The 27,020-nt window shown below is 38.5% G+C and overlaps 2 protein-coding genes across 3 annotated transcripts in view; one reads left to right on the top strand and one right to left on the bottom strand.

Moving 5' to 3' along the window:
* The window catches only part of LOC122826140 (proton myo-inositol cotransporter-like), a 68,922-nt gene extending 53,491 nt beyond the window's left edge, over positions 1–15,431 (bottom strand). The window contains exon 1 of the mRNA XM_044107665.1: positions 12,462–15,431. Within this exon, the coding sequence (XP_043963600.1) occupies positions 12,462–13,056 (595 nt within the window). The 5' untranslated portion in view covers positions 13,057–15,431. The remainder of the gene's footprint in view (positions 1–12,461) is intronic.
* Positions 15,432–17,651: 2,220 nt separating this feature from the next.
* On the top strand, positions 17,652–26,962 carry LOC122826139 (solute carrier organic anion transporter family member 1C1-like). Of its 2 annotated transcripts, XM_044107663.1 has the most exons (15): positions 17,652–17,942; positions 18,266–18,378; positions 19,229–19,370; positions 19,459–19,591; positions 20,439–20,563; positions 20,665–20,811; positions 21,515–21,613; positions 22,474–22,737; positions 22,857–23,021; positions 23,339–23,534; positions 23,631–23,796; positions 24,693–24,877; positions 25,089–25,153; positions 25,244–25,361; positions 25,445–26,962. In XM_044107663.1, the coding sequence occupies exons 2-15, from the start codon at positions 18,328–18,330 to the stop codon at positions 25,656–25,658; spliced, it is 2,070 nt and encodes a 689-aa protein (XP_043963598.1). In that variant the 5' UTR covers positions 17,652–17,942; positions 18,266–18,327; the 3' UTR covers positions 25,659–26,962. The 2 variants fall into 2 exon arrangements, with proteins under 2 accessions (XP_043963598.1, XP_043963599.1); XM_044107664.1 differs by lacking the exon at positions 17,652–17,942 and having other exon boundaries at positions 18,083–18,378.
* The last annotated feature ends 58 nt before the right edge of the window (positions 26,963–27,020 follow it).

Raw genomic sequence — 27,020 nt, 5'->3', positions numbered from 1 at the left:
AGACCATCAGAAACACTGAGATAATAGACAAAAACAAGAAAAAGAAAAGATCCCCCAACACCGATGCCGTGCAGTCAAGTTTCAGGATGGTGTTCGGTTACATAAAAGCGATAGTTTCCGAGTGAGCCTCTGATTGCACAAACATGATTTTAGCAATTGCGGCGAAGCATTAATCTTTGTTACCGTCTGATGGCGGAAATCCGAGCTGCAGATCATTATCGGAATGTAATTAAACACTTTAGCACAAAGCCTGTCTGCTCAGGACAACATGGTGGAAATCTGTTCATAAGGTTTAGGAAGACAGCTGAAGATCAGAGACTAGAGTCAACAAGAGTTAGAGCTTAAAATTTAGGAGAATAATCTTGATCTGTCATGTGCATGATAACACACACACACACACACACACGTATAGCTACACACAAACCGCGCAGCACCTCAGCAGTCAGCTGTGTTTTTTATGAAGAAAAATCTGTAGGGAGTGCAGTGTTTTCACAACTGATCGTCCGGTAGACTCGGTTACATTGGGGATCACAATTGCAACGTTGCTGTTTGCTCTCATTTAGCACTGTGTCACACAAAACAAAACCTTTAGAATAACCTGTTCAACTCCTCGCCTGCAACAAGAATCACTGAAAAATCCTTCCGAAGAAGACACTGAGCACAACTTCCTTCTTCCAATGCTAACAAAAACACAGTGGTGTCAAATTTGAGTAGTTGTAGGATTTCTCTTTCATCTTTGGCAGAAAGATCAAGAGCCATTTCTCTCGCTAGTGCTGGACTCGCGGGTTTGTTTTAGTTGCATTTACCCAGAAAGCCGTGGGCTAAAGACCGCTTCCTGGTTTTGGAGCGGTCTCCGGTCTGCTTGGCACCTATATCTACATTCAAACCACAGCAGAGTTCACTCCAGTCCTAGGTCTTTAGGCAGACCAGAGTTCACTTTTGTCAGCGTTCAATTGCACATTTGCGGCTCCCCAAACGAACCAGACTTTGTAGGCAAAGTAGAGCTCGATTAAAGTGGACTAAACAAGGCTAGTGTGAATGCGGCCTATAAAACTCAACATCTTTTGTTCACTCCTACACACAGAGGCATTCGTGTGTTTATCAGGATTATGCTAAATTTGACCCATAGAGCTTCCTAAGGTTTTAGGAAATGCATAATTCTGGGTTACACAACATAGAAACATAGAAAATAGATATTTTTTCTTTTCAAATACAACCAAATGATTTCCTTACACCTTTTGACCTCTACAGTTGACAGTTATTAGTCTGAAAAAGAGGCTTAGTGCTGTGAAAAAGAAAATACCTTTTTCACTCGTCGTTCCTTCCTCTATTAAATTTCAGTCTTAGACAAGCTTTGTAAAAGATCTCAAGCAGATCAGGACATAATCTTGTATTAAAGGAAACAATTTTAAACCTATAAAAATGTCAGTATTACTTCCAGCTCATTCCTAACTTTGTTTCCCTCGGGCACCTTGGATATTAGCATCGAGAAGATGCCCATCGACCAACAGCTTTATAGCTTCTGTTGATGGCGAACCTCGACATAATGAGAGTTTCTGACCTTCATTGAGCTTTTAACACACACACAACTCTGAACACACATTGTTTTTTCCTTAATATCCTCGGCGTGGTGATGGGATTGCCTTGGTAATAAACACTTCGCATTAGTCCAGAGTTCTCTGACATTAGTTTAATTGGCTCTGAAAGAGCCGGCAAACTTTCGCCTATAAACTGGAAAAAGACTATTTGAATAAGTTCCTTCGTCGGCAGACAATCACTCTTGACATTTATTATTTGATTATTTTAGTTGTACGAAGTTCTTTAAATGTCTTGTGAGTAAATATATTTGCCCATTTATCCATAACAACTGGAACGTTCTATATTAAACGTCTATTAAAAGAGCGTCTCATCAGATTAAACCGAAGAAAAACATGCTCCCTGCTACAGCGGGAGTTAAATTACCATAATAACCTGATATTGGCTGGAAAGCGCAACGTCTCCCCTTTCAGAAACCGTTGGAGTTTTTCCAGACGGCGCAAAGTGTCGCGGAATTACGGTACCGCAAATTTGGCTGAGTCGTCGCCGGGATGCTCGGCCTAGAAGGGTTAAGTTATGGGCTCCCGGTGGTTTGAAGGTTCTACTTTTCTAGCTTTATGTAACAGATAGCTGTGCTGCAGAACCAATGCTCGCTTTGACAGTAAGAAATGGTAAGCTCTAGCACTTCTACACACACCTGTCACCTCCGTACATCAGGCAAACTTCTTCCAACACATGACGGCAACTTTTGGCAATAAGACATCTAGACATGATGACTAGGGTCACGCCAGACAGGGATGGTGTCTTGTTAGTTTTACGCGTACACACATTATGAGTACGCATTCAGCAAACGAAAAAAAGTGGTGATCTGATTTTGACTTGTCTTCATGTTCTCCTGCTTTGTCCGCTTTGCTTAAGCATTAAGTCACCAGCATGTTCCCATCAGAGCCTCATCTGCTGTCATGAACAGCATAATATGTTGTTACATTTGGTGGGAGATAAATCATGTCAACGACACGTGCTGCTACAGGTGATGGCAGGGAAAATATGTCTGTTTGTAAAGATAATGTTTGTTGGCAGCAGAGAGAATAAATCCTGTACAGGTTCACTTTTACAGTTTGTCGACTGTAAAAAAAACAAAAAACAAAAACAAGAATGGCAGGCTGTAGGGTTCCAGCTTTACTGTCAGATATTGTAACTGGAGCCGATGCTGTTGTTCGAATTGCGTCTTCGATATTTAGGATGGGACTCTGTTGGTGGAAAGGTGTATAGTTGTTCCAACAAATACTTTTTAAAAAAAGAAATAAAAAGTTGCATCTCTGCAAAAAGTTTCCAAACACTAATTGGAAAAAAAAAAGAAAGTTAGAAATGAAAGCAGCACAAAGCTAAAGATCAAGAGGAAAAGCATTGTGTCAAATGACTGATAAGCATTGATTATTGTATTGAATACCATAGATATTCATTTTTTATTAGGAATGACTCCTTCACATATCACAGCAGCTTTCAACTGTTGAATCTGAAACTACTACTTTTGAAAGTAGTTTGTTGCATTCTTTAATGATATGCAGTCATATTCAACAAATAAAAATACTGCCAGAATGTTTATTCATTGCAATAACTCAGTTCAAGAAGTGAAAAATAATACAGATTAAATACACCCAGACTTATGATTCCAAGCTTTTCTTTCTGTTAATTACGATAGTTTTCTGCTTATAACCAATGGAAATGTGACATTTAGGAGTTAAATATTACATCAGACCAATTTTTAAAAAGTTTTTAAAACAGAAATACAGGCTTCATGACATGTTTAGTACCTTCTTCTAGGTTGTCAATTTCAACGTCAGAGTCAAGGATGAAGCTCCACAGCAATGGCCGATTATAATGTGCAAGGCCTGCAAAGCTGTTCTACAAGCTGTGAGGTTTACTATTTATTAATCTACTCAACGGGATTGAAACAGGACAAAGATTTGATTCAATCCGAACCTTTGTATGTTTGAGTTTTTTTACTTTTTTTTTCCTCTCCTCTTGCTATTTTCTCTGTTTGCAATTAAGAAACACTAAAAAGTTCAACTGAATTAGGTTTTTTTTAACGAGAAGAACGTACTACACACCGCCAACTTTCAAAAGTCAGACACACCCCGAATGAAATGCAGCAAACAAAAAGTGTTGAAAGCAAGTGCTCCAGACCACTAGAGAGTCAAAAAAAATAGTATTCATTTCTCTGGGACCAGATGCAAAATTGAGAAAAGAAATTTGAAAGAAAGTAAAAGGTATTATTATTAAAGAAGACATATTATATTATAATAATATTTATAATAATATTATAAAAGAAGAGATATTATATTATTACAGAAGACATATTATATTATAATAATATTTATAATAATATTATAAAAGAAGAGATATTATATTATTATAATATTTATAATAATATTTATAATATTATAAAAGACGGCGTATCTGAAAAGAAATATAGTAATACGTACCTTTACTTTCTTTCAAATTTCTTTTTCTGAATTTTGCATCTGGTCCCATAGAAATGAATACTATTTTTTTGACTCCCCCTAGTGGTCTGGAGCACTTCCGTTTTCAACACTTTTTGTTTGCTGCATTTCATTCGGGGGTGTCTTTTTTTTGTTTGCATGTTTTCTCTTTTGCTGCGCATTTGCACCCGTCGGCCACCGTACAAATCGCATTAAAAGTAAAAACGTGGAGCGCAGTCATTCATCAGCGCACGGCGGGTGACTGGCAGCACTGAAGAATTACAAAAAGAGGCTCAACAGCACTCGCTTGAATATAAATTCCCTAAAAAATAAAAAAAACTTGCTGCTTTCGGTTTGTTTTTAATGAGTTCTCTGTTCAGCACCAAGGACAGCTCGAGGCAGTTACACACACACACACACACACACACACACACACACACACACACACACACACACACACACAGTTTGAAGCCACCGCCTGGTCAGGCTGAGCCTCAAAGCTCCACAGCACACTTAAACCAAAGTATCTGTCTCGGCCGTCTGCAGGCGGCCTCTAGGCATGAAACACAGAGCTCAGCGCTGACTCACCCGATCTGAGAGAAGGAGATGTTTCACAAGGCCCTCCATCGCTCTGATCTCAAGTGAGAAACAAGGATGTTTGGATGAAAATGCAACAGAAGGACAAAAATATTTGTTCCGACAACTTGACTCTGTTGTTTTTTTGTTTTTTTTTTAAATGGTAACCGTTTCGGTTTAACTTGTAGATAAACAAAGTCCTCATTAAACGTCCACTTTCGCTCGGTTAAGGTGACACTTCAAACTTCTTTACATAAACCAAACCAATTCATTAGAACGCCTCCTGCTAATGAAATGTTATGGTAGTATAATTAACGTGGCTGTTTTTATTCACACCAGTCAACTGTTTGCGGGGACAAAACACACCAGCATGTGCAAAGTGCTGCCTAATAATTTAGCCAGGCAGCGTTATTATACAGTCAAACAGCCCCTCTTTGTTTTTCTTTTTTTTTAGGCTTTGTGCGTTTTCTGTCTGTGGCTGGAATGGCAACCGGTAACTGAGGCAACAGGGAGTTTCTACTGGAATACTTTAAATTGAGAAAGAAAAGTGAAGAACGATATGAAATAACTGCTTATTTAAAACAACAACAACAAAAAACCGTAAGGTATTCACTATCCTATCCCCAACAGGTAAATTTGCCTTATTTGAAAGCATAAGTGCAAATGTAATAACCCTATTTTGGGCAGCAACAGTGTGAAGAGAGGCGCCACTTTATGCTCTAAGCAACTGAATAAAACTCATTAATAATTTGGCATAGGGATGTATACTTATGCTTATTGTCGATCAATGGTTTGTTAGATTAAAATTAGGTCCAATCTTCTAGCTGATAACATCTGCTCGCTCAGACCTTCTTTTAGTGTTGTAGTTTGGCCGCCATCCAGAAGAGGGCGCCGCTGGTCAGCCGGTGTTAAGAGAAACAAAAATGGCGGAGGGCGCATATCCCTAAACAGGAAAGTGAAACTTGTCATGTCCAAAAAGGGCACAACGTAGGAAAAAATGAGGGTTTAAAAAATTATTTTACTATAAAACTCAATTGAACTTTTCTTTTGGTTCAACTGCTTTGATTTTCTATGGAGAAAAAAAAGAGAGAGAGTTAAATACCAGCTGTTCCAGCTGTGTGAAGCCGACACCCACCCACGTCAAAAAATTCAGCAAATAGTCTGAATGGTTAGTGCTCCGTTTGTGCAGGTTTGTGCCGTTAAAATTTTCGTTTGTGCAGTTTTGGTTTCTGAGATGTTAAAATTTATTTTTTAGGTCATCTAGAGTTCACCATCCCCCCATATCGCTCCAAAACAAACCAAAGTGGGCTAGTTCGTTAGTGCTCCGTTTGTGCAGGTTTGTGCCGTTAAAATTTTCGTTTGTGCAGCTTTCGTCTTTCAGATATTAAAAGTTATAATTTTGGCCGATGACGTCACCATCCCCCATATGCTCCAAAACAAACCAAAGTGGGCTACTTCTTTTAATTCTTCAGATTTTCAGCTGTTGTACAATGTGTACCTTTTGTTTTGAACTTCAATAAAGACTTAGAACAAGAAAAAATGTGTCTCATTTCAAGTAATGTTTCAAGATAGCAATGTTTTCTCGCGAACGTAGCGTTCTCTCCACAATAATTGAATCCTGCTAATAAAGGGCATGCAGCCCTGACTCTAACGTAATGTGTATAACCTGTTCAACTGTGCTTTGACTTCGGAGGTGGTCTGAACAATTATATTCACATTGTTGACGTACTGTCTGCTGATTATGCAGCAAACGTGTAAAAAATATACATTAGCCTATAACGGTTGGGGGGATGGTGAACTCTAGATGACCTAAAAAATAACTTTTAATATCTCAGAAACCAAAACTGCACAAACGAAAATTTTAACGGCACAAACCTGCACAAACGGAGCACTAACCATTCAGACTATTTGCTGAATTTTTGACGTGGGTGGGGTGTCAGCTTCACACAGCTCTCAGTTCCCCCTACAGCGACTCGAGACGTGCGCGCACCGCGTCAGGACATGTCCTCGGTGGTGGCGGGAGCGAGCGGATCTCTCACACACGTCAGTGTAAAAATCCCAGGCTTTTTATCGGCGGGCCAACAGCGCCACGAATTAACGTAATCAAATGACCAAAAATAAGAAAATATCCAAACTCCAAAATATATCAACTAAGGTCTATACCAAACAATCTAGAACAAAAAAAAATAGACAAAAATCATTATAATGTACCCCAAGCACAAAACAAACTCCAAACGGAGTTCGGTGTCGGTTGCAAAACGCTCTTTATGCGGTTCTGTTGAGGAATAAACACTCGAAAAGCTCAAGCTGTTTCTGTTCGGATCTGTTCATTCGGCTGGCATTTAACACAGCTGGTAACTTGAATTTAATCATCAAAAGGAGGTTTGATGATTGGTACAGAATTATAAAGCAGTAACTAGTAAAACCACGTTTACTGTAGCTGATATCTTATGTTTGCTCACCAGTTAACATTATGTCTCGCTGATTTTCATTTTTTACACCTGTTTCATTTTGATTTTTTTTTTTTTTTTTTTAGCCATTTTATGACATTAAAAATAAGCAGTTAGCTGTGAAAAGCATTTAAGCGCCAGTAGTCAGACTGGGCTGACTCAACATGGCATCTGTTGGACCCAGTGGTTCATAATCAGCCAGCTCACATCTTAAATCCATTTTCCCCTGGAAACATGACACCACATTGCAAAAACACACACAGAAACTTGTTCTGTTGCCAAACTATGAGTCTCCCATTACATCAGCCTCGCACTGGGTTTTTTTTTTCTCCTCATCATTATATATTCTGTATCATTTGGCATTTTCAAGAGTGTCAAACCTGGCTGGCTCTGAATTATTACAAGAAAAATATATGATGTAATGTAACATGCCAGCTATAATGAATGAAATTGTATGTTTTTACAATCATTTAGGCATTAACATTATTCATAAAATACTCGATTTTTGATTTCAGTTCTACAGGGTTTCTACAAATTGTTTATGTCACAATGTAAGGAATTGTGTCTTCTGCTTGAAGGCGTAAAAGATAAGTTTGAAATATTTTTCAATATTCACTTTCTTTTATTATTATTTTTGATACCGCCGAGGACCTGAAAACTCAAATTCCTTTCTTTTTCTGTAACAAAGTTTCCTTAAATTAACTCCCATACTGACTAAAATGCAGTTAATTTAACCACTTTTTTGTTTTTTCCTCCTACAGCTAAACAGAAATACTATTTTAGCTCTGTCCGAAACATTCTTCCTGCAACTTAATTAAACAGAAACTGACAAGTCACATAATAAACCCCGGTCCGTCCTGAGCGTCTGCTTCACTAGTGCCGATTCAGACAACCCCCGTGTTCTTGGGCAAAGGTCAATGCAACAATAACCAGGCAGCAGCAGACGTAGCACAGGCTTTGGTACGGAGAAAGAAAGAAAAAAAAAGAAGAAAGGAATCGTAGCATTAAAGAGCATGGCCTTTCTTGGCTTGACATAAAGCTCCCCTGACCTTTTTCACAGAGTTCAGTTCAAAAATGCTAAGAGGATGCCTTACAGGTGACAGGCTCGTTTGGAGGATAATTGAAGCCAATGGAAAATGTTTGTCTTATCAGTGTCTCCGGCGGCTAATTGCGCTGCCAGAATGCATCTGGTTATCTATTTGGGGCCAGCTCACGTATGTTCAGCTTATCGAAGATCACTCTATTGGATGACGCTGGAAAGAGGGGGGGAGGGGGTTCTTACGGTAACAGAGCCACTTACAATTCAAAGGCTGGAACAACCGTAATGGTTGGTTCCCTCCACATATCAGCAATCAGACCCTGTGTAAGCATAATCTGCTCCATTTGCACTATTCATTTCATAAGTATTCTGCCACTAGCAGCATCATTTCCACAACTTTTACTTTCCAACTGGAGCAGAATTGACTTCCCTTTTCTCTGCACCGCCTACCAAGACAACAAAAACACACATAACAGTTCGGCTTTGTGAACTGTAAGTTTTTGAAAATACAGCTTCAACAGCTGATCAGAACATACTGACTGCTATAAAACAAACAAACAAAAGAAAAACATGCAGCTGTTCAGATCTTACTTCACAGATTGACCTTTTTGTATCACTTGGTAATTATACAACTGGACAAAGATCAAGAGTGGGGTTCCTCAAGGCTCCATCCTCGGACCACTTTTATTCACTAATCTAAATGTTCTATCTCTATCAGATAATGCAACACTATGGCCATTGAGAGAATGCATCTATGAAATAAACAATTGAATGGGACAAAAATGGTTTAAAGCAGAGAAGACAGAAGTCATTATTTATAAAGCTGACTGAATGCTTTAAGGTGCAACTCTGTAAATACGAATGTCGTCGTTCATGTTTATGGGATATAGATTATATTAAAAAGAAAATCGAAAATCGCTTTTTCTGAAAAGTAGAATAGCTTGTAGCTAAAGGTAAATAAAAAAGATAATAATACAAAATAAGTGATAAGTAATAATAAGTAGTAATACAGACATGGTGTTAATAAAACCGTGTTTCTGTTAACGAAGGTTTTCATTACTTGTCGAGACAAATTTAACATTAATTATTTGACTATTTCATTGCATTAGTTAAACAGCTCCTCTAGGAATCAGGTTGGAGGATTTGTATGTTACTGTTTGTAGTGGAGCTATGGCAGCTTCCTCCCACCTGGCACTGATGAAGTTCTTCTCATGTAAACAAAACAATTATTTCAGCGGCTAATTATGTAAAGCTAACAAGCACTAATAAACATTTACATTTAGTTGTAGTGTATTGATATTTTAGGTGGGTGGTAATATTTGCGGCGCAAAATACTTACATTTGTCTCTTCTTTTCGTAGTGTAAACCCTAAAAACATTGCCGTCTTTCTTCTTCTTGCGATTGGCAAACAACTTTCCGGTGTGCATTACCGCCACCAACTGGTGAGGGTCAAAAAGATTCCCCGACCGGCTTGGACATCTTTTCAAGGTTCAGGAGGAGTCCATTTTATGAGGATGAAGAGTAAAGTTTGTATTATTATTATTTTTTATTTTTTTAGATAACACGTAAATATTATTAGTGAATTTAGTGTCTTGTTATACTTGTTTTGTAGCTTTGTTTAGTGAGTCAACGTTTGACTTATTGTGAGCTTATGCTGAGACCACACACCTGTTAAATGTTGGAAAGCGTCTCAAATCAATAAACTTTCATTTCTAATAAACATTTGACACTGATACTGGAAGACATTTTAAATATCCAAAATAAATAAATAAGCAAAACAACTTAAACAAAAATTAAATGTAAAAGGTTTCTATAAAAAAAATGTCTAGGGACTGGCTGAGGTCAATGTATCAGACTGAAGATTTTTTAGCATGTTTGGTAGAAACAGACACAAAAAAAACAAACAATGTGGCGTGCTGTGGTGGCGTTTTTTTGTTGGATTATGACTTTGTCAAGGCATAGACGTTAATAAAGTGTGTAAAAAATTACGCTTGCCTGTTATTGCTTGTTTGGGAAGCAAGCAGTTTCCCAAACTGCTTGTTTGGGAAACAACCACTAATCAAATACTAACCAAACAAACCTGATTAACTGATAACCAGTAAGTGTAAAAACATCTATGGAAGCAGACGTTTTCACAAACCTTCAATGAAGCATAACAGCTGCAGAGTCCAGGGAGAAGAGAAGAAGCCTCTAATTTGTGCCTAATGGTATGGCTGACTGAACACCACCAGAACAGACCTGTAGCTCTGATACAGCTGAGCTCATGACAGTCCACACACAAAACGCAGTTTTTCTCTCATACGGTTGGTTACGACACCAACCTGGCCGGGTCAGCCAGGACTGACTGCCGCCTGTCAGGCTCAATTAATTCATTTAAGAGTTGCAAATGAAGAGAAGTTTAGAGAGGACTCTTAATGGAGTCTCTTAATTAGCTGCTTTGTAAAGTGCCCTGATCTTGGTATTCAAGAAGGTATAGGGGGAAGAAGAGAGAATCAATTTTGAAAATGTCGAATAATTACTTCGTAAGAGCAATCTTTCTCATTTTGATGCTGGCACAATCCATTTATTTTGGTGTGACAAAGTGGCAGCTATTTCCCTGCCATTAACCGGACCCTTTTTCCTGCCCAGAATCAGGATTTTAATAATAAAGAGGGCAATCAAAGATGTTATGTCACCAAATTTAATTTAGTGTTACTGTAGGAATAATTATTGTAACAGTGATGGTACTAAAGAGAAAAGTGTAACAGAGGGGCTGTAAATGCTCTGTTGCGTAACATTTGAGGCATTATGTTTGACATGAACAAAGCACAAATTTCCATTAGTATGCAGTTACACACAAAAAGGTATTTAATTTCCTTACATGAAGTGGAGGCATCCGACTAATCTCCTGTCCCACCAGCCATATTACAAAAACTGTTACTACAGTATATAAATGTTCAAACTAAAACCTGGAACTTCAACTAACACATGTAATGATGCAATTTCAGATTATATCAGTCTCTGTTAGTTCTGGAAGAGTAAGGCAAAAGTGTTCAAATTGAGCTCATGTGCAAATAACAAAAATAAACCCAAACTAAAAACTCTGAGTCTTTACATTGATTTGAAAACCCGATGTTTTACAAAACACGTAAACAAATTAATAGTAACTGAACAGGGTCGCACAAAAAAAATCTGGAACTGCTTTCCTTCACATCTGGAAAAAAAAGGCATCACAGTGTGGAATTTTGGCTTATGTGCGATGTGCAATTCGTACCACTAGATGTACTAAATCAATCTTATTGCACCTTTAAGTTGATGTGCAAACCTGAATCTTTTTGCTTATATGCAATCTGCAGTTTAAACCACTAGTTGTCACTAAAGCTGCCTTATTACAGCTTTGATGTGGAAATCTGATGTGTTTTTTTTTTTTTTTTACAAAAAGAACAAAAAGTGAACAGCTCTATTTAGGTACAATTTGTTTCAATTCAATCCAAAAATGGATCTAATATCTAATTAAGGTAGTGCAGATCACAGACTGTCCTGTGCCATCCTTCTTCCCAACAATTCTAACAAGCTTTGCTGATACCTGCTCAAGGTAAACCATCCCCGCAGCATGACGCTGCCACTTCCACTTCCACCACCACGGCAAATAATTATGTTTGGATTTCAACTGACGGGAAAAGATTTTGGCCGTGGACATCAACAAAATGTGTCAAACTGCTTTAACTTCCTCCCTAACCTGGTTGCTCACTGGCGTTCGCCAAGCAAACCTCTGAGGCCTTCAGGCGGATTCAATGAGAGGTGAATTCTGAAAGGAACTGGCTGAGGTGGATTTAATTGTGGCCCTCACAGCAAAGAGGGTAAAACGCAGATGCATGTCGCACTTTTCAAATTTTTAAACAGCCAACATTTGTAAACTTGCATGTCGCTTCCTTCTATTTCATAATTTGGCAGACCTAAAGCAACACTATCCCAAAGTCTATTTGGTCGTCATCAGAACTGGTGTGAATTTAACTCTTTCAGTTATTTCAACAAGCGATTGAGTCATTTTAACACTTGGACTAGATTATACTACTCAATTTTTTATTTTTGTTGTTGTTGTTGAAATAACTCAGAGTTACATTAATACTAATTCTGAAAAGGAATTGATTCAACTCTGCCATGTTTTAAGATGAATTTCCAATAGAATACAATAAAGTTTGTGGTTTTATTGAAGTAAGTTGTGGGGGGGAGCACCAATACGACTACTTTTGCAAGATACTGAAGACTAATAACCAGTATATTAAGACATGTGAGGAGTTAAAAATAAAAAATAAAGTGTAACAGCTTCAGGGGTTTCTAAAGTTACACTACTTATGGTAATTTCCATCTAAACTCTCCATGTTTCTCGCATCTTACCTAAGCCCACTCCGACGATCAGCCTCCCCGCCAGCAGCGCCTCTTTCCCGGGAGCGGCGCTCAGCACGACACCCCCCACTGTGAAGAAGAAGCTGGCCAGCAGGATGCACACCCTGCGACCGAAGAGCCCGTTCAGGAAGCCCCCCAGCAGGGCGGACAGCGCTGCCGCGGCCACGGTGCTCGAGATGAGCAGCTCCTGCCACATGGCGCTCAGGTCCAGCTCCCTCTTGAGCAGGAGCATCGCGCCGGAGATCACCCCGGTGTCATATCCGAACAGAAACCCCCCCAGAGCGGAGAACACGGCCAGGACGTAGACGAAGGCTGGCGTGACATCCTGCTGGAACTGCTTGCGGGCAGCCCGCTCCAAGTCCCCGGTGTTGGTGGTAGTGGAGGAAGAGGCGGCGGCGGTGGAAGGGGCTGATGCGCCCGCTGTGGAGGAGGAGGATGCGGCGGCGCCCTGGCTGCTGATGCTGCCGCTGGACGGAGCTTTGATGAGGCTGCGCTCGCCTCCGTCGTTGACTTTCTTCCAGCGCTCGCTCATCAGGTTGCTCATGCTGCGCAGGGTGTAGTCATGGTCGACCTGCTTTCGCGACATATGGAAGCGCAACACACAGCGGGGGGTAGAGCTGACTTGTGATGTTTTTCCTAAGGAAAAAGGGACCCCCCGCCCCCCAACAAACACACACCCAAAAAAAGAAAAGCACACTCAACCGACAAAACTCCCACCTCCCTTCTCCCTAGAGTTCAACCAAAGTGGATATTTAAAAGCACTCGAAAGTGCGAAACGAGTAAAGTTCGTCCTTTGTGTTGTTTTCGACACCGCGGAACATCTCCTGGTCCTGATGGGAGAGTTGGAGCGGAGTGGTGAGGAAAGGTGAGGTAGGATAGGATAGGAGGGGTGTAGTGGACTAGTTCGTCACCAGCGGCGCAGGCATGACGTAAGGAAGTATTGTTTTGGAAACGTGGTGTGGAGACGGAGGGGTCACGATGAAGACTTACGCTTTCCAGTTCGATCAATAATATGGCATGCTGAAAATAGCCGCTGAATTACAAGCGTTATTAAAGATGATTACGTTTATAAAAATCACCTGAAGTAATTATATTGAACCTTTCTGCTGTATTATTATTATTATTATTATTATTATTATTATTATTATTATTATTATTATTAACCCAATTTCTTTAATTCATGATGAGGACAACAAGCGAAGCTGCTGTGACTCAAGGCAAACAGGTTTCATTCTGCTTTTTTGGTAAAATTCAGAAAACTACTGCCCCCTACCGGACTAGATAAGTATCACACATCAAAGTTTCGGAAAAGCTGAAACTTTCAGGAGAGAACAAAATAAACAATTAAGCAATAATCAAACACATTTCCATGATGTAATACTATTAATTTAAAATCGAATAAATACTTTCAATGAATAAACAATGCTTTGATTGTTTTCTGAATGCGTTAACAATTCAGGACACCATTAAATGTTCAATCATGCGCATATTCGTTGAGGGTTAAAACAGATTTCTTCTATTTTTGTCCCAATAAATTTTCTCAGATAATCAAAGAATTTAACATGAGAAAAAAATAGACATGCTTGACATGTATGTTATTAGAATTCTATGTCATAACCTTAAAGTGGCTGTTCACACATGAAAATGTAAATCAATACAATTCTGCAAAGAAATGCTGGAGACAAATTTAAATTTCAGACGTTTGATGGCAGTTGTTGGCTACTGTTGTGATGCAACCGACCTTGAAAACATTTTGGCTTTGTTCAGGTTATCTTTGGCTTGTGTCACAGCTAATTTGTGTAAAATAACATGGACAAAGGTCACAATGCTAAAAGACAGACCAAAACAAATACAGTAATAATAAACTTATTTAAAATACAAACCTTTTTTCACATTTTTTTACACTAATGTTTTTAATTTTTAAACATACATGTTTGATTTTTTTTCTTTTGTGTTGCCAGTGTTTTCTCACTATCTTCACACCTGAATTTCTTTAAATCCTTGTTTGATTATAGTTTGCATTTATTTTATGTTTTCAATCTGTCCTCACATCTGTCCTTTCAGCATATCAATCAATCAATAAATCAATTTTATTTATAAAGCTACCCTTTCATGCTAAAAGCAGCTCAAAATGCTTTACAGATCAATAAAAAAAACAAACAAAAAACAAACAATTACCCACACCACATAAAAATAACACTCAACTCTGTGGAAAATGCACAAACTGAGCACCAAGAAGACAAAGGAACACACAATTCGTTAGGACAAAAGACTTGCAGGCCAGGTGGACATTCACCGAGAGCAACAACCCCAGACATACAGCCAGAGTTACAGTTGTTTTGTCACAAAACAGGAATTAAGTTGAAAAGTTAAACTGCCCGACTTTTTGAGAAAATTACTCATTGAACCTCTAAGCATCTACTTTTCTAAGTTATTTTTGAGGCAAGCTGTGCTGTAGTGCTACTCCTAGTTCGTGTGTACCCTTTAACATTAAAAAAATGATGTATTTTTTTCAGCACTTATCAATATTACAGCTAATAGTAATCCCGCTGTTTGCACAAATTTATTGATTTTAAGTTTTTATATTCCAACCAGACCTGCGAGCCCAAACTGTCCGAAATGAACGTCACCATTGATGACTGCTCCATCAATGAAGGCAATCGAATTACCCGTGTGTGAGGGCCGATGTCTGTTGGAGCCCTGGTGAGAAGAAACCAAACTTTGTTTGGACAGCTTGAAAACATCCAGCGCGCCACAATTTCCCTCCATTTTCTTCCCTCTCCAACAGGGCGTCGGCAGACGCGTACCTGCGGGTCAAACGGACCTTCCGGTGCTGCCAGGAGGAGAACTCAGACCTCCGAGTTCTGGATGTGAAATGCTCGGACCTCACTAGCAGAAAATATAACTACAAGCACGTGACCGGCTGCGCGTGCAAAGCTTGTTGTTCCTACGGTGGCCCTGTGGTGCAAACCACTACAACATTAACAAAAACAATATCTTAACGGAAAGGGTATGTCCCAGTCAAACCATCAAATGTTTTAAAATCTACTAATCATTAAAGCGTGTGGGATTTATTTAGCATGTCTGCCTAAATCAAGGCAGACATAAACAAAGCAAAGCGCTCTGTTTAATAAAAGATTTAAAGTGGACACAACTTATTGTTTGGTTTTATCTTAAACAAGTGACGTGAATATCTGGATAAAAAATGTGCTTGATAAGTCAATCTACTTGAGTTAAGCAAGAGGTAGTTCCACATAAAACATAATTTAAGAGTGAAATGGCACCCTCTAGTGGTTGTGACGAAAAGTCTTATTTCAGCAAAAGAATGCAAAACTATAACTTCCCCGTAGGGTTGCTGTTTTCTTTGGGATGCATTCTGCAGCTCTCCGACAGAAATGTCCTTCTGCACTTCTACCAGAGTTGCTATGTTTCTGAACTCCTGCTATTTGGCAGTTGTGTAACATATTACACAAGTCAATAACGTGGAAGCACACTAGAAGTACATTCTGTATACACAGCTTAATCAACTGCCCTAAACACACAATGATCATTAGTCATAATTGTGTTTTATGGGCAAGAGATAAAGCATATTAATGTTGCCACTCGAGAGGCAGTACAAATGACTCATTTTAGCAAAAGGGAACTAATGTTGCAGCTGCAGCATGGGGTTCGCTCTATAGCCTGGCAGCATCCTCCACACTTATTGCTTTTCTTTTTCAACTTTATTAAAGAGTCTTGGAATTTGCAAAAAAACAACAACAACAACAACAACAACAACAACAACAACAACAACAATAATAATAATAATAATAATAATAATAATAATAATAATAATAATAATAATAATAATAATGATGATGATGATGATGAGGTTTAAATAAGACATGACATAAATAGAAGCCAATTTTTTTTCTAGCAATTTTTCCAAAAATGGGGTAGGCAAGAAAAACATCTAAGCAAGGAAAATGTGCAGACTCCAAGACATTACACCAAAATTATGGCTACTCAAAAATGTGCTCATTACTGAAGTCAGAGCAATGGCCGAAAAGGTAAGACTACTGAAAATGTGACAAACGAAGCAAGATGTTCACCCAAGTCTAAATTTCTACTAGTTAGGGGAATGATGACGACGGATGTTTGTCTCCCAAAGACCTCGGAAATGTTTTTAGGTTGCAAGCTACCATGAATTCCTATTAGCATACCGCAACATTTTAAATTAAATCTACTGGTCTCTACCCGACACTGAAACTGGGGGATGATAATGATCCAAAACAACATGGCAACAAGGTAAAGTGTTAGAGTGTGTATGGTCTGCTAGAACTACAATTAAACTAATACAGTATTTCAGAAAAATTAAATACTGTATTGTGTGATGTTTACGGCTACTTTTCTTCTTCAGGACTGAGCATTTGCTGTAAATGACTGAACCAGAATTCTGGCTAAAAACCTTGACTAAAAATGTCTGGCCATTAGTTCTCGACAAGGGTTCTGGAGTAATGCAGATTTGCAATTTACAAGTTTCAAACAGAGAAAAGAGAAGTAAATATGTTCTGTCTATCATCCATCCATCCATCCATTATCTTACATGCTTATCCCTAGTGGGGCCACCAGGGCTGCTGGTACCTTTCTCCAGCGGTGAACGGGCAAGAAACGGGATACACCCCGGACAAATCGCCAGTCCATTGCAAGCTCTGCCTATTATTTGTTTTCATAATTCATCTAAACTGCGTAACAGCAATGGAAGAGAATGTCGTAAACAACAGCCAATTTCCAGAAGACCAGTTAATTTTATTTTTTTAGGAAATCCTTACATTAAAATCTGTTCAAGAGATAGACACGCCATTTATTGTGAGCTGTGATCGAACGAGCCTCCAGTGAATACCAACTGTGAAACAAAAGTGATAAGGCGATAGGATGTGCCGTACTGGGGAATTTGAGAGAAAGCCATTGTTCTCGGCCATCAATGGTACAGGAGGACTTTGATCAGGCCTCGGATGGAAACACCCGGGCATTTGCGAGACCTGAAATACTTCTGGAGAGGAAAGCGTTTCACTCTTTGAAACGGGCCAGACTAACAGAAACAGCTCGCTCGTACCACAATAAACTTTGGCCAGCTTCACGCTGCTTGCTGTTTGTTGTGTTTCCGAAAGAGGATGGCTGTGAAGTTTCTTGGAGGAGGATGTGCGGGACCTTGAATGCCGGAGGAACATCTGAACCTCTTCGCCTATTGCTACGACTTGAACAAACTGTGCGGTCGCAGTTGTGTTTGTGTCTGGGGCGCACGTCAGTTCGCGTGTGGGTTGGATGGTCTTTTATTGACGTGATCAGCAAGATCAGCATGACTGCCTGAGTTACTGGTTACACGTGATGTAATTTGATGATAAGATTCAGGCCTCAGGCGCAAAGTCCTGCTGGTAGTTACGGCTATCAATCAGTCTGAATCCTTCATACTTGTCCATCAGTGCTTCACAGGTATGTTTTCTTATGCTTTCACAGAATTACTATTGTATGTGTACTGCTAAAAATGTCTTTTGTTAAAAAGACTGTAAATTCTTGTATCTTTTGTTTTGGATATTATTTGAAATTTTGCAGGTTTGTGTGAATGCCACCAGTCTCCTTCAAGAGAATACATTTGTTTCAAAAGCCTGTCCTTGTATAATATTGTACTGCATTGCCATTATATGATAAATGGATAAGAATGCAAAGTTAGAAATGCATTTAAAGTTATTTTTAGAAGACATTCAATAGAATTTGCTCCAAGATCTTGTATTACAATGTATGCTGTTTATCTGCAGGGATTTCGGTGTTGTGTTTTCTCCTTTTTTTATCTGGCAAAAGCTGAGCACATAGAAGCATCATGAGCATAGACTCCAAAAAACCACGTAAGGCATGTTGCTCCAAGCTCAAGGTTAGTGAAATTGCTTTTATGACAAGATATTTGACTTGCATTTTGGAGAGAAAAAAATAAAAACAGTCCACATGCAAACAGTTTCCAAATGAATTCATTTTGATGTGATGTAAGACCTTTTCACATGTTTGTTGACTGAGATTAAGTGGAGCTGGGGTGATTTTTAGGATTGACACTGTACTATGTTTATGACTAACACTGACATAACACAAGTTGCTCTGTTGATCATGGTATGTACTACCTACCTATTACGTAATGAATAATAATGATCTCATATAAACAAAACAGTAGAAGCATATATATATATATATATATATATATATATATATAATATATATATATATATATATATATATATATATATATATATATATATATATATATATATATATATATATATACAGTATATATATTCCATACTGTCACCATTCCAAAACTAATTTTGTTCAAGTCCGCTTAAAAAAAAAAAAAAGCAGAACTCGCCACTGGTAGTACTTTGTTCCTCCACCAGATGGCACATATTTTAAAAATATGTGCGTCGAAAATATATACGGTTGAAATTATAAGATGAATTCACAGGGATGAATTTCTGTCTCTTAGTACTTATTCAGTTAACTAACATTCAATTTATTTTTTATTTTTTTGAATGAGCTGAATGCCTGATTTAGCTCATGTATCAGAAGCTATTTTTGTTTTCATTGACAAAAATGATCCATTTATTACTTTTGGAATAAGTTAGACTCTTTTACTGTAACAGGAATCACTGTGAGATCTTTGACATGACGTCATTGGTTCAAATCAACAAGCCTGGCCTGTAGAAGCCTAATTCTTAATGTTTGTGCTCCTGCAGCTGTTCCTGGTCTCCCTGGCCTTTATGTACTTTGCCAAAGCTTTTGGAGGCGCTTACATGAAGAGCTCCATCACGCAGATTGAGAGACGCTTCGACATCCCCAGCTCTTTGATTGGGGTCATAGATGGCAGCTTTGAAATGGGTTCGTGAAGTCAAGATGTTCTGGATTCTGAAATACTGGAGCTACTCCTTTAATTAATGGTTTTCTGCATTTTTTTCCCTCTTCACAGGAAACTTGCTGGTAATCGCCTTTGTGAGCTACTTTGGTGCAAAGCTCCATCGTCCCCGGCTGATTGGTATTGGCTGCTTCGTCATGGCCGCCGGATCGTTCATTGTTGCACTGCCGCACTTCCTGCAGGGCCCGTTAGTATAAATCTCATTTACTCTTCAACCATTTGTTGGATTGTTGGCTGGTGAGGGAACTGTTCTCTATATTTAACAGCAGTAAGTAAACAATTCCAAAGCACATTGAAAACAAATGTAGTGGGTGTACATACATTCACAAAGAGGCGCACTCTCTTAGATCTCCACTAAAATGTGTGTTTTTATATTTAATGTTTGTACCCTGCGAGTGTGTGAAACTGAAGTCAAATTGAAACTGAATCTAATGTTTCTCCACAAACGTTAATGTATTCTAATGGGATTTTATTTGGGTAGAGTTATATATAAATGTATACCACAGTTTTGAGATTTTCTCCTTTTTTTTTTAGATATTTTTTGCCGCTAGTGGCAAAACAGGTAAATATAAATATAGAGTATAAAAGTAATAATAACAAATAAATAAATGAATAAATAAGGAAGCAAAATCGAAATTAAGAACTACAACAAGCAGATTGGAAACAAACTAGGAACCTAAATAATACTGATAATACTAAGTTAACTTTGTTAAAAAATATAAACAAATATCAATTCATGTCACTCTGTATTATCAAATAAGCCAGGAGTGCTCCTATGTAAAAAAAAATAAATAAATAAAATTGGTGCAATATCTTGCACTTTATTTACTTTATCAAGCCATTGTTTTGTTTTTATACTTATTGCCAATTTTGGCAGGATCAGTTCTCTATACATTTGTCGCTCTGAAGTAACAAAAAGAGGCCTGGGGTGAGAGCACAGAACATTTTTTTATTTCTCACATAAGCATAGATATTAAAACATGAATTGACAGAAAAACCAGAATCTCTGACATTAATCATACTTTTATTTCTAGATATAAATATGAGACCAGTATGTCCCACAACACTGAAGTCAACAGCACTGAAAGCATCCTGCCATGTTTGTCCAACCACAACCTGACTGAGAAGGATGAGACACCCGACGTAGCAGCCATACAAGGTATCTTGCACTTTGTTTGAATGTCCACCTTCATCCATTACATAATTGATTCTCAACCTGCTTAGTCACATGATGTTTAAACTCAGTTTCCTTCCTCTCAGCTTGTGAAAAGGCAGTCGGCTCTTCCCTGTGGATCTACGTTTTCCTGGGAAACATGCTGCGTGGAATTGGAGAGACTCCCTCCATGCCTTTGGGAATATCCTATCTAGATGACTTTTCTAGACAAGAGAACACACCTTTCTATTTGGGTTTGTTTCATTTTTGATATTTGCAACATGCTGCCATTTTAAACAAGTTTAGTTCATGTTTTATCGAAGTTTAGTCAAGTCATTGTCATGAGTTTAACAATATTTTTTGGGTTGAGCTCAAAACCAGTTTGTTTATTTTAACAAATAAAGTCATAGTTTCCAAAATATGTAGTCAGTGTAAAACGTCCACATTGGAGTAAACCATATAAACTGATTTCTTTTGTTTGTCTAATTCAGATGGTTCTAGTGAAGGGGTTTTCTACCCCAGTCTACAAGGACTCCAACATACCTGAATCAAATGGCTTCATTACATTTTTTTTTAAATGACAGCGACTTTTGTAGCATGTTGTCCACCAGCTGGATGTAAATTCTTTATTAGCTTATGATTAAACAGCAATTCAACAGTTACTTCCTGCTTAATTTCAATGTGAGATTCTCAAACCGAGTTGCAGAGGGTCAAGTTTAGCTCACTTAAGTTCTTATCTTTAACCATAAATTATACTATACATCTAGCCATCCGGCCAAAAACTTTGACCAAAACAGCGTTTTGCTAGGGATACGTAAAAAGCAAACCAAAACAAACAAAAAAAAAGCTTGACATTTAAAACCACATAAACCAAGCAGGAACCATGTCTGTAAATAAAATTAATGATAATCTGACTTCTTTTTACATGTTTCTCACCCTCTTCTTCTCTTGCGCTAGCCTGTATCTACACAACAGGAATGCTAGGCCCAATGGTTGGGTTCATGCTGGGCTCCTACCTGGCCAAGACCTACGTGGATGTTGGATTTGTCGATTTAGGTATGTGATTTGTCTAAATAAAAATGGATTCGAAACAAATACACTTGAAATATATTTGGAAGTCAGCGCAACATGCCTACTGGAATTTCAATTGTTCCAAGTACCTTGAATCAACAAAGTTTATATTTTACAGTGTGCTGCGAGTGAAACCATAACTGATAAGAATAAGTCTGGGAAATGTACTTTCTCTCTTTGAGCAGCACTTTAGCAAAAATAGTTAACCTTTGTGACTCTGAATGTTTATGGTGTGGCTGTTGGGTAAGAGTAAAACCCTGAGTCATGGAGCAAGAGTGCAATAGTGCTGACAGAGCAAGAGCTACTGCCTCAACTGCCATGTTTTGAACAATTGTCGCTAAAGCAGCTATTCCCCTGTTAGCTGCTAGGATGCTAACAAACTAGTTAAATGTTACTCTTACTGCACTCCATCTAGACCAAAAGTTGTATGTTGAAGGAATGACTGTGTTGAAGGCGGAAGTTGCGAAGCTACTAGCATTAGCGAACTAATGCTAGTAGCTTTAATGGCTAATGGCTACAGACTACATCATTAAAGCGTAATTTACACTAGTTAGCAATATTTTCTGCTAACCGTGGTTGTACAGCACTGTGTGCGACTAATAAAAGATACCATAAGTGCAGACAAAAAGTTTAACAATGTAGCAATCACCAGGTTTTATGCATGTGGCAGCCATGTTGGGTCTTAAGGTTTGGGAAATTTTCAAAGTATTACTTGAGATTTCAGAGGTTATTTACACTTTTTTGCTTTGCAAATGAGGAATTTCCAACTTTCTAGAACAAAGGAAACAGCATAGCAGGAACATTTTGTACAACCAAACTATCTCTCTTTTGCCTTTGACCCCCAGACAGCATCACCATCACCTACAAGGACTCTCGCTGGGTGGGAGCCTGGTGGCTGGGCTTCATAGTGAATGGCACAGTGATTCTGCTGTCGAGCATCCCCTTCTTCTTCCTGCCCAAGTCTTTACCAAAACAGGGGGAGGAGGAAGACGGCGGCAAAAAAAGTACGGAGCTAGCTTCTGGACCAGAACAGGAAAGCTTCCTGCCAGATGAGACCCAAGATGGTGAAGCCAAAGAGAAGGCCGTCACATTTAAGGAAATGGTTAAAGGTAACTCAGCATTTGAACAGGCTGGCCAGGTAGAGGAAACATGAGATGAATCAGGGTGTACAGCTTCATACCGGATCGTTGGCTACTTTCATTTGCCTTAATGGTTTGTTCTATACCAGATTTTGTTCCTTCGCTGAAAAGACTCTTCAGGAACAGCATCTACACGATGATAATCCTCACCAACCTGGTTGCAGTCAATGGCTTTGTCGGCATGATCACCTTCAAACCAAAGTTCATGGAGCAGATCTATGGCCAGGCGGCATCCAGAGCTAATTTTCTCATAGGTACATTCATCATCCCCCCACAAAAAATGATGTTGTGAAAGGAAAGTGTGATTGTGTGTGAAAAATTGGATGTAAGAATGTAGGCATTAAATGGCTCACTGTGAGGTCTCCTTTTCTGCAAGCTGTATTTAGCATTTGATGGCTGCTTGTATGAGTGGCGGTCCAATATGGTCAGTGCTCTGAAAACAAATAGTCTGAAATGACTAAATCCGGGAAACGGTTCCAAATGGCTCTTTTCTTTCATATGTATTTTGCAGTGACGGTGCTTTGAGCTATGTTTTCCAATCCAACACCCTCTCCGCCCATCCCTTATTCAGGCATCATGAACCTGCCCGCAGTTGCCCTGGGTTTCATCACTGGCGGTTTTGTCCTGAAGCGTTTTAAATTGGGTGTCGTTGGCGCGGCCAGAGTGTCCATCTCTGCATCCCTTGGGGCCTTTTGTATGCTTTCCCTTCAGGGTTTCTTTCACTGCGACAACGCAGAGGTGGCTGGTTTGACGGTGGCGTACCAAGGGTGAGTGGCCCGCACACGGACACGTTTGTACCCAGATCCGTTTCAAAATCGAATGTTTTTGACTCCGTTACATTCTCACAAATGTCTCTTTTCCAGTTATCCTCAAGTATCCTACCATCATTCGACGTTGTTGTCGCCGTGCAACATGGGCTGCTCCTGCTCCATGAAGCACTGGGATCCTGTGTGTGCCTATAACGGCATGACGTACGCCTCTCCCTGCCTGGCTGGCTGCCAGACCGTCACTGGGACAGGAAAGGCAATGGTGAGATAATTTTCCAATAGTGAACATGGAGTTCATGTCCACTGGATAAAGTGGCCATTCCTATCATTGTAATATTAGTAACAAATATACAAATAAATAAATTGCTTGATAAAGTACTTAACATGGCAAATATTGCATCCAAAAAATAAGGAATAATAACTTTCCCAACTTTTGTGATTATGCAGGGTAACATAAAGTGATATTTATAATTTTTACCGTTATTAATTTAACATCATCACTTTTGTTTGCTTCTCTATTTTATTTCCAATCTTACTGTTTTAATTGTCTTTCTTTAGTTATCCATTCAGTATTAATGTAGTTGTTTTTTTGAATCATAATTTGATTTGTAATCTTTCTTTGCATTTTCTTCCTTCCTATTTTCTGCTTTTCTTGTTTTTATTTTAAAGATTGTTTTGTTTTCTTCGTATTTTCTTCTGTTTTTCAAAAGAAAAAAACGCATATTGAAAAAAGGAAGGGGAGGACTTCGTAAGCCCCAATAGAAGGCTAGATTTTAATTTAGATTTTAGCCAAAATGTAGGTATTTTAAAATCATTTAATTAATGACAAGAACACAAGATTTGATTGTTTTTATTATTTACTTTTTTAGTTAAAGTTGAAAATTGTGTATGATCTCGTTTGCTTTTATTTCTACGTCTGGTTGCTTTAATGCAGTTGGTCACAAGTATGTTTTTTTTTATTTTCAGTTTTTTTTCAATTCATATAATAGGAGCACCTGTTGCCCAATGTGCCTCACGGTATCAACACTGCCCCCTATCAGTGTGGCATGGTACTTCCTGTTTCACCACGTGCATTTATTTATTTCAGACAGAATATAGAACGTTAGCATATGAAATCAAGAAAAATCTAATTCAGATCATTGTCGTGTTTTTTAAAAGGTGTTCCACAACTGTACGTGCATTGATACGTCCACGTCTCCAGCTGCAAACATGTCCGCTGTGCTGGGCCAGTGTCCCAGAAGGACTGAATGTGACAACAAATTTAAAATTTACATGGCTTTGTCAGTGCTAGGAGCCTTTATTTCTGCCTGTGGAGGCACGCCGGGATATATTGTGCTCCTGAGGTAAGGTAAAAACATTGCACATATTGGAAGCTTTGCATTTTGTCTTCCAAAATTACATTTTAGCAAATGTAAAGCATGTTTTATTTTGTCTTCTTATGGCAACATGCGTAATTGTCACATTTTGTTCTTTGATGATTGTCAGAAAAACTTCCTTTTCTCATTTTCTTTGGTGGTATACTCTGGTTAACTATATCAATCAACTTTAATTTAGGTCCATCCAGCCAGATCTGAAGTCTTTGGCACTAGGCATGCAGACGCTGATCGTAAGAACTCTAGGTGAGCAACAAAACTCAACTACTTTTTCCATTTATTATATTTTTGTCCGTTTTTCTCAACGTGTCAGCCTATGTAACCTCGGTCTGCCAGGTGGGATCCCTCCCCCAATATATTTTGGAGCACTGATTGATCGGACGTGTTTGAAGTGGGGCACCAAGCAATGTGGAGGACGTGGAGCATGCAGACTTTATGATTCCAACGCGTTTAGGTACAGGGAAAAAAATACATACTTTAACTATCAATATGCAAAACAACATATAACTTTGTTTTTCCAACATGCTTCACTTTCAGGTATACTTTCCTGGGATTGATTATTGGACTTTACATCCTGGCCAATATGTTGTGGGGAGTCCTCTACGTCAAAATAGCTAAGAGACAGAAGAAGCTGTTGCTGAGGGATCAGGCCAAAAAGAATGAAGTGGAGGCTAACAGACTTAGCAATGGACATGCTAGCATCAGCATTGTTAAATACAAAGAAGATGCAAACATGGAGAGCACTATTTAACATGTTGCAAGAAGGCCAGGTGGTTGCAGAATGAAGATGAACCCTTGTGTTCAGTCCTGAACATGGTATTGGTACAGTGTTAGCGTTGTCTGGATGGTTAGCACCTTCCATTCCATCCCCCCACCCCCCTTTTTTTGTGATTACTCTTTATAAAGACATACAGACATAAACTAAAGTAATTAAAAAGAATAAAAATATATGATGTTTTGTCTGAATGGTCAAGATAAAGTGACCGCTCTAAATAGAATCAGAGCGGGAATTCAATTTATCTTTTAAAGCCTTTAGCTTGTGTGCAGCATTGAAACTAGGTTTGTTTTAGGTCAGTTTATACAGTGACCTCCCAGGATACAAGGGCGTTGGGGACCACAGTTGTCTGTGAATAGCTTAAATCTGTGAACACCTCAGACCCTATCTAACTACATCTTGCTTTTTGTGGTTTTACAAACTTAACTTGGCTAACGTAGCTAGCTCCCTTGATATGAAACTAGCTTGACATTTTAGCCAAAAGGTGTAAGTGCGGTCAGTGTTGCAATAACTTGGTTTAAAGGACTGATTAGTATGTTGTTCAAAATGAAGAACAAATCCCAAGGGATATGTGAATATGGCACGACAAGCCTTAGGGTTTATTTTTGTAGTTGTATTACTAAAGATCTTAGCTTGTCACTGAAACACTTATCTTCTGGAAATGTACATCTGTCATTTTATTAAAACTGTTAAAGGTCAGTTTCTATATATTTTAGGTTTTGTCATAAATTATCAGTTGTGCTCCCATCTTATTACTTCTGATACCCATTTTAATTAGCTTTAAAAGTTTTGTAAGCATAGTATTACACTTCTTTGTTACATAACCTTATTTTTTTTTGTGTTCAGTTAAAATGTCAGTAGCATAAGCATGAGTGTTGTTAAGTATGACATAAACTTACAAGCTTGTGGGTTTACTTTCAAGTTTGAATTGATTGTATTGTGTTTTAGCTGTTAAATGTAACATCCACTAACGTAGATTGCAAAACCAAGGTTAAAATTTTGAATGTATATACCAGGCTATGTATTGTTTTCTTTTGTAATTTTGTTGATTATACAGTTGAATGTAAATGCACTACCACTGCTATATGAAATAAATGTTCTATCAATGTTTTAAAGAGAAATAGTGAGTCCAGTTTTTCTAATTTTTAGATATAAATATCTGTTTACCTCCGAGCCATTCTTCAGCTAGCAGCTCTACTGTCCAGCCTTCCTCTCCGAAACAACAACCAAACACAATAAAACCTCGGCCAACTCAGCGGCACGCTGCTGCTCTCTTTGTTGTGCGTTCAAAAGGATGGCTACTTGGGAGGATTTTTCACAGAGAAGGATGTGCACAAC

The sequence above is a fragment of the Gambusia affinis genome, linkage group LG23 (genome assembly GCF_019740435.1).
Source record: "Gambusia affinis linkage group LG23, SWU_Gaff_1.0, whole genome shotgun sequence".
NCBI lineage: Eukaryota > Metazoa > Chordata > Actinopteri > Cyprinodontiformes > Poeciliidae > Gambusia > Gambusia affinis.
The sequence above is the reverse complement of the archived record's forward strand: the minus strand, read 5'-3'. Positions and strand labels throughout refer to the sequence as shown.